The 8,435-nt window shown below is 34.1% G+C and overlaps 1 protein-coding gene across 1 annotated transcript; it reads right to left on the bottom strand.

Moving 5' to 3' along the window:
* Positions 1-1,224: 1,224 nt before the first annotated feature.
* LOC123212532 (RPM1-interacting protein 4-like) lies at positions 1,225-8,169 on the bottom strand. Its single transcript, XM_044631702.1, has 4 exons — positions 7,993-8,169; positions 2,402-2,965; positions 1,574-1,741; positions 1,225-1,450 (listed from the first exon to the last, which is right to left on the bottom strand). The coding sequence occupies exons 1-4, from the start codon at positions 7,996-7,998 to the stop codon at positions 1,421-1,423; spliced, it is 768 nt and encodes a 255-aa protein (XP_044487637.1). The 5' UTR covers positions 7,999-8,169; the 3' UTR covers positions 1,225-1,420.
* Between the last annotated feature and the right edge of the window lie 266 nt (positions 8,170-8,435).

Below are 8,435 nucleotides of genomic sequence, written 5' to 3' on the forward strand. Positions count from 1 at the left end.
ATGAAAGAAAAGCTTTGTCTTTTTATGTCAAAAAATACAACTTTAAAGATAAAAATTTTAAGCTCTGAAAAAAAAAAAAAGAATTCCTAATCCAAGAAAACTCTAAGCTTAAAGGAAGAGCAAGTGAAGAAAATAAGATTTTCAATTTTGAAAAGGCAAAACAAAAGTTCAAAAACGATATTCTCATAACTTTGAAGAAATGATACTTTAGAAAATGAAATTAATATATTAAAAAAAAGTGTAAAGAATTTCAGTGAAATAGTTTAAAATTCAACAATAAAGAATATATTCTTGATAAAATATTTGGAAGACAAAGGAAAGTTTTTAACAAAAAAGACTTTGTTATAAACATTTCATTAAAGCAAAATTTTTGAAAAATTATATTGTTAAAACCTCTACCTCAAGTAAAACCAATATAAACTTTTGAAAAATGACTTTGTTATATTGTTTGTCTAACATATATATTGATTTGAAGTGTTGTATGATCGAGCATGATAGGAATGCACACTGATACATGGGTTGCAAGGGCAATATATATATATATATATATATAAAATTAATCACAATGTGCAACCATGCATGGGAAACTGCAGGATCATGCATGTAAACGGTTATCAGATGAATCATGTCTTCAAAAGTCGAGACATAATAAAGACAGTTGAAATCGCTTGTATGACCATGCATCTAAGCTACATGGCTGTAAGCAACATCATTTGATGAAAAATATAATGGGAATTGAAGTGTTGGCCGAGAGATATAACATTTACTTCACACAAAAGACTATTTCGATCGCTGGAACTTCTCTAGCCATATGAAGACTTGCTTTTTCACTGGAAGAACAAGTAGGGCTTTTTCATTTCGATTCATAGTGGACAATGTTATGTCATGCTGATATTGTGTATGTATGGCTTGTGAGGATTTAGTTGTATTCTGAATATGCTATATGATGATGAATGAACATGAAATTTATGTCTGTGATATATATAGGATTGTTGTATTAAAGTCAAATGATAGAGAAAGTATAAGATGTTAACATGTGATTGACTGATCTATATGATAGAGCATGTAAATGTGTGATGTATTTACAGTTACTGATAAATTTTCTTGTTAAGAATTTCATGGTTGTTAAAGAATGACCATGTACTAAAATTTGTTGCTTAGTCTAGTCTTGTAAGTTTTGAAACACTTGAAATTCATGGCTATGAACATCTTTTTCCCTGTAAAACTGTAAGTAAATTCATAAATATTTCTATCATACAACATCACCAGATGAAATTCAATTATATGGTAAACAGGAAGACATCACAAATTATTCCTTTGAAACATTTTATGCAATAGAAATAATGATACACGACTCAAGTCCTATTGATTTGTGTATACCTTTTGTAAGCACTATGTTCATCCAGGAAAGAGAAACATCTTACTTGCACCATGGAAAGAAGCAACATCTCTGTGAAAAGAGTGAGACAAAGATTAGAATATCAGCCCTAGACATGCCTCATTTAAGCTTTGACAGATTTCAATTGCAACAATGCCATGGAAATTAATTCATTAACAGGCTTCTAATACATACCATGGGTGTCTCCTTGTGCTGCTTCGGCGTTGTAGCAACTGATACCATTCCATTTCCATTCAGCTTCTCTTCTCTCACTTTGTTGAAGGCATCGGTGAATCCATCTGCTGATGCTGGATTGGACTCATCCCAATCACCAAATTTCGGAACAGCAGCACTGCGATTACGCTGCCACAAGCATAGTAACATCATTCAACTTGATTATATATATTGATGTGCCATAATTAAACCTACTCAAAGCCTCTAATCCACCCACTTACCATAAAGATAGGTTATTAATGAGAAGTAGATAAGCAGAAAAAACAAGAACTGTCTAAGTTCCAGTTATTTCCAGACTATCAAAATGCAGAAATTTGTATAGACTTTGCTACAGAAAAAGGACCCTGGATGTATCAAACCGGACTCACAAAAAAAAAGTTCTGCTTTCTAGGTGATGTTTGACAATAAAAACCTTATAAATAAGCAGAAAAACTAATATCAGTTTTCAGAATGTATTTAAAGAAAATATATGTACCATTTTATTAGTTCCAAAGGCTATTCTACAGTTCCAAGAATCCACACTTCTACCAGTTGTAAAACAAAGAACTGTATTCTTTTTCGTGGAAGCAAATTTATGAGAACATAAAACACCACAAACCCCAACCAAAGCATTCCTAACTTTTACTCCAAATTTGCAGCCTATAATCTCAACTTAAATAACTGGTGCGTGAAACTGTTTCTTGAAATTGCAATGTGATTATCTTTGCATATGGATATGTGCAAACTGTAGTAAGTGTTAATGCAAATTTATGAATGTTGTTGACAATAAATCAAAGCGAAGAAGATTACAATGTCACTGCCTTGAGTAACTGATCGCATCCGGGGTCTTCCAGGAGTTGAGGGAGAGAAGTTGTTGCTACCTTCTGTTGAACTCTTTCTTGGCAACGAGGGACGAGATTTTCCACTGCCTTTTCCTCCGACCCTTTCTTGATGATTTTGAGGTAAGTGTGAGTGTTCAATTCTGCAATCAGAACCTACACTCTGCTGTATAGCCTTTTTAGGGCTATCATTGGAGATTGCACTGCGATCACGGTGAAGAGGTAAGCCACTGGCAACTTTCCGGTTTGCAGGGTCATGTCGCAGCAGAGATTCAGATGGCCTTCGTCTATTACCATTCTCTGGACTTGAGCCATGCACATGCTTTTTCCTTACTGCCTCTTGTCCCTTTTGTGATCCTGATTTGATAGGAGGAGCTTGGGCAGTAGATAAATTATTAGAAGACCTGTCTAAACTTCCAATGGTCTTATTTGAAATTGTCTTCGCACTTTTACTAATCACAGCCTTCTCAAAGTAGTCTGTGTAAGGGACGTCTGCATTTTCCCAACAGCCAAACTTGGGCACTGGTAAACGTTGCTACAAAAATCAAAAATAGGAAAGTTGAAGATAAGCAAACAAAGGGCATAGGCAGTCAAATCAACATTTTGTGTGTTTTATGAAAAACAAATAATCTGAGTAATCACAATTCTTGCTTTCGCAAATTCAACGAATTAAATTTTCAACAAAGATTATTGATGATCAAATGGAATAAAAAGTGAATATTTCTCTCAGCATTCTGGAAGGCTATTTTCCAGATATCAGCCTAGCTGATATGATCTCTTAGTATCATCTGCATGCATTGTTTCCAAATGCAAAATTCTATAATAGTGATAACGTGTTCATTAGCATGCATTTTGGTACTTTCATAGTGATTTATTGTTTTTACAATACAAGCAAGCTATAGTAAAATCAATAAAACAACAAAATGTTATCTTCATAATAGCACAGTGTGCAGCTGTATATATATATCCAAGCATTAAAAATACAGAGAAACTTAAAGGTTATCCCACATTATTCAAACTTAAAGTTAAGAGAAATGTAATAAATCAAAACTTTGGATGAGGTACTAAATACTTCTGATCTGTGCTAAGCTGTTATCTGAATGTCGAGTCAGAATAGAAACAATAAATGTGAAAAATATAGAAATTTCCCTAGAGTAGAGTTCTTATTGGGCATCGAGTACATTGCTTTCTTAAGCTCTCCCTAAATGGCTTAACAATATATTTACACATCCTTTACTCATTTCGGAAACTTGATTTTTGTAAGCCTAAACATGAAGGTAGGAATCATTTGTTTGAAACTTCCTAACAAGAAAAACAAAATAATTCTGTGTCCCTAATAAAATTCTTAATGGAAATTAAGATATGATACTGCAGCCAGAATCATCACCACTAGCACCCTTTTTTAAACCAAAGAACCATGAGTTCTATAGAAATTCCTTCTTTAATAGTCCATTCTAATATACACTTTTCAATGTCACATGTTTTTAATACATTACATACACAAACCCATCTACAGATCAATCAATAAGAACTTAATGTTAATCAGAAACTTTGGCATGCATAGGCTGAAACAAGGTAAAATATTTTTGTAGTAGCTTCACTTGATCAAGGGACAGAGTTTAGTCTGTCAAAAGCTAAACAATTTTGGGAGAGATTTCAGCCTCTCGAATAGCCAGACTCGGGAGTGTTTTTTTTTTTTTTGATATTGTTTCTTTGTTACTTTTTGTAGTTCATAAACACAGCCATAATCAATGCAAATTCCAACTTTTTTCTTCATTTCTTGCCATTTAATTTGTTGAAATTGGTTGAGTGTTGGATAATTGGCAGCTTTCTCACAAATTTGATACCAAAGCATGACGGGCATGGAGACCAGAATAGAGGGGTTAGAGAAGGATCTAGAGTTGGTGGAATATCGGTTGGATGGAGTATATGAGAAACTAGAAAAAGTAAACTCAAGAATGGAGAATTTGGAAGGAAGTGTGGAAACAATTAATGATTATCTCAAGGAGTTGAGGGCAATGATGATGAAGAAAGAGTTGGTGGTGACCAAGGAAAAGCGTCTATGGAACAATCCTCATTTTTGGCATAACCTAAGATAGTGAGAGAGACAACACCACTTTTACTAGCAAGACGAAACGAACAGATGAGGTTTGGAGAAACTAAAATTAGAGAAAGCACCAGATGACAGGAAGTGACGATCAGTGAAATAGGTGGACATGACATACTCCACCGACGACTGGAGTTACTAGTGTTTATTGAAGAAAATCCATCAGGGTGGACTTTTAGGGCAGAGAGATTCTTCATGGTGAATCGCATCTTTGAAATTGAGAAATTGGCGTCGGCGAAGATATGTAAGGAAGGAATGGTCCTAAGCTGCTTACAATGGAGAAAGGTTAGAGTTTCATTTAATGACTAGGCCGAATCATTTAATGATTTAGCCTTCTTATGATGGATCACCGCATGAGGAATTGATGACTTCCGACAATTCAATACGGCGGTTGAGTGCAAGTGTATGTTCGAGCAATTTCAAATGCTAGTTTGGGATTTCTCCAACAAGTTGTTAATGAGAGCTTTCATGAATGGACTTCAAGTGAAATTCAGGAGGAGATGATGTTGAAAATTTTTTCATGTGCACTAACATTAATTATAGTTTTGGTTTTATAAAATCGGATAATTGGATAGTTCAATGTCAGTTTATAAATAGGTTTGAGTGATCAATAAAGACATGTCTAATACACTTAAAAGTTATTGGTCTAGGTAGACGGTTTAGTGTGGACCTTCAATTATTTGACCTTTAATGAGAAGGTCCAGATAATTTCTTATAAATAGGCTAGGTCCCTACTCTAAAACCTAATTTTTGATACGCTTACCCATTCAAAGCTGGCATAGGGAGGTTCCTAGAGTGGAAAACCTGTCATAATATATTTTCAAGTTTCAGGTGTTATTCTGAAGATCTTTGGTTTCAAAAATATGAGTCAAACAGGTTTTTATATATCTCTAATTATTAATTCTATGTTCAATTTAATATAAAATTTAGTATTCTATATTCTAGGCATGGTTGTATTAAATTATGTTCTTAATTAAAGTTTTTACATATGATATCAGAGCAAATCAACATAGATATAGAATCTGGATTTTTTTTTTAGAGAATTGAAATTAGGGTTGGTTTTTTTTCTTTTTTATAATTCAGATTAGGGTTTGTTATGATTATCATTATTTTGTTCAATTATTATTGTTATTTTGATTAAAATACACATGCGTAAACAAACCCTAGGATTTGTAATATTACACGTCGGCAATGGCACCGCCGCAATCGCTATTGACATGAGCCGTGGCAACCATGACGATTTTTTCTCTGTGACTGGAAGGCTACCGACTATCTTTCCCATGCCAAAGTTTTCCAGTTTTCTTGTTTCGCTTGCTGCTGTGTAATAACAACCAAATTTTGTTGTCAGCGTCCATCTTGACGTCGAAATCTTGACGGAAAATAGATTTATTGTAGTTGGCGATTAAGTCAATGGCAGGTCGTGGCGGAATTAGGCGACAAAGATCATAAAATTCGGAGATTAGGGTTTTTGAATATCACGGGTCGGATCCGGGTTTTCCTAACCCAATAACCCAACCCACAAGGTCAAACAACAAGGTTGACCAAATCCGGGTTTCTGAATGTCGAAGTTCAATTAAAGTTAGAAAAGGGACTATGTTTTTTATGTGATGAGAAGCATAGATGGAACCACTGTTGCAAATTTCGGCAATGGGGAGTAATATCAAAGTGTGAAAAGAACAAGAGAGAAGAAGGGGAATTAGAAATGGTCAACATTTGATAAGGTGTTTGAATTATAATTCTTTGATTTTAAATTTGGTTCATCCAGTTTCATTTGATTCTAAAAAAACTGACTTTCCAATTTCCCCATCTTAAGGACAAGATGGATTTAAAAGGGTTATGTAATATTAGGAACACCTACTTGGCTTTAGGATACAAACAATTGGTTGACAACTGAGGGCATGGAAAAGCAAATGGGATGTTAGAGCAAAACTGGGAGGATCAATTACAAAATAGGGTCACTTGGCTTAATGGAGAAAGGAGAAAAAGGATAAAAGGCAAGGAAGATTGATACTGATTAACATAGGCAAGTTTGGCCGATCAAGAGATAGAGTTTAGCCTCTTGAAAGCTGAACAATTATGGGAGAGATTTCGACCTCTCGAATAGTTGGACTTGGGAGTTTTGTTATAATTTCTTTGTTCCTTGTTGTAATGCATAAACACAGCCATAATCAATATGAATTCCGATTGTTTTCTTCATTTTCTTGCGAATTGCTTTGTTGAAATTGGGTTAGTGTTGGATCATTTGGCGGGTTCCTAACAATTTTATATGCTAACTTAGGTTTTAAATGCTAGCTTATCTCACATAAACGAGCTTTACTCTTGTAAAACAGAACATAAATGTTTCTCTAAGAGTCTTACTAAGTTCAACCAGTGGCACAGCAAAAGTCATCCTCCATTAGGGATGGCAATGGGGAGGGGCGGGGAGGGAATATCAATCCCCGTCCCCGACCCGTCCCCGTTACGGGGATAACAAAGAATCCCCGTCCCCTCTCTACGAAGGAAAATTCTCTCTCTATACCCGTAAATATAAATTTTAATTCCTTCCTATATTTCAATAAATAAAATAAATCATACTTTTTCAAAATATCACTTGTTACAAGAGCTATAAAATATTCATTATTATTTTAATTCAAATACAAAGTTTTCACAAAATTTAACAATATGTAATAATCAATCTCTTCATTAGTAGCTCTTTATGTTGATATCATCATTAATTCTTTATGTTGATACAAAATAAAATTTTAAAAACTAACCTACAATAATCAATTTTAAAAGAAAAATTAATTTAAAAACAAGTTACATAGGAAATACTAACGAATTTGTAATTAAAAGTATTAAACTAATTAAAATATACTAGAAATTATTATATTAATATATTAGATTTAGGGGGTGGAGAGGGGAGGGGCGGGGACATATGTATGCCCGTCCCCGGCCCATCCCCTATTACGGAGATTTTTTTCATCCCTATCCCCATCCCCGCCTCTTTTTCCGTTTTTATCGGGGAATCCCCTTCCCGTTAGGGTCAGGGCCCCTAAAGTCGAGCCCAAATTGCCATCACTATCCTCCATCAGTCTTTCCCATATAAAAGTCAAATCATTTTGTTCTTCAGAACCAGATCATATTCAACAGACAGCATACATGCGTGTTCCAAGCTCCAAAAACAGAGCAAAATAAATTCAAAAGGATTTGCTCTAACAGATCAGAGTCACTAAAGCTAAAACCCAGAAGGTATATAATCACAACTTTAATATCGAACTTCATAAAAGGACATAAATCTTTAAACCAAATCAAACATACTGAATTGAAATAAAAACTAAAACATACTTAAACACAATACAGCATCATTACTTAACAAAAAAAGGTGAAGAAAAGATGAACCATCCCAAAATTAATTCTGATATAGATCAGATAAAGAAAATGTAAACATAAAGATGAAGTAAAAAGAGAAAACTCACTGCCATTGGTGTTGAATCGCAGCTTCTTTGGACAACCACCAAAAGAGAAAAACAAGTATTTCTTGTTTTATCGGACCAAAGTTTCTTCAAAGGGAAAAAAAATATATACTACCAAGCTCTGTCAAAAGCAACTCAAAAACACATTAAACAATGACCTTGACCTTTTCAGGTCTTCTGACTTCTCACACTGTTTCTTCTTCTTTTGTTTTTTTTTAAATCTTTTACCATGTCAGCTTTAATGTTGTTTAAGATTTCAAGTTGCAGAGCAATGATTTAATTTCTTTTATTACATAAAAAGTCAAGTCAATGCTGCCCGTTGTATACGCTATTCCTTAAATTAAATTAATGTGAAACCAGGCACTGCAGCGTGTCTTACTCACTGATGTTTCATCTGAGTTCAAAAGTTCTGATTTTGACTTTACAAAATCATTCTTCTTTATTAA

Source organism: Mangifera indica, chromosome 3 (genome assembly GCF_011075055.1).
Source record: "Mangifera indica cultivar Alphonso chromosome 3, CATAS_Mindica_2.1, whole genome shotgun sequence".
NCBI classification, from domain to species: Eukaryota; Viridiplantae; Streptophyta; class Magnoliopsida; order Sapindales; family Anacardiaceae; genus Mangifera; species Mangifera indica.

Excerpts from the sequence above, each read along its gene's own strand:
- LOC123212532 (XM_044631702.1), bottom strand. Across the intron at positions 1,742-2,401 it reads TTACTCAAGGCAGTGACATT|CGTAATCGCAGTGCTGCTGT; the intron begins GTAATCTTCTTC and ends TGCTTGTGGCAG. Across the intron at positions 1,451-1,573 it reads AGCACAAGGAGACACCCATG|AGATGTTGCTTCTTTCCATG; the intron begins GTATGTATTAGA and ends CTCTTTTCACAG.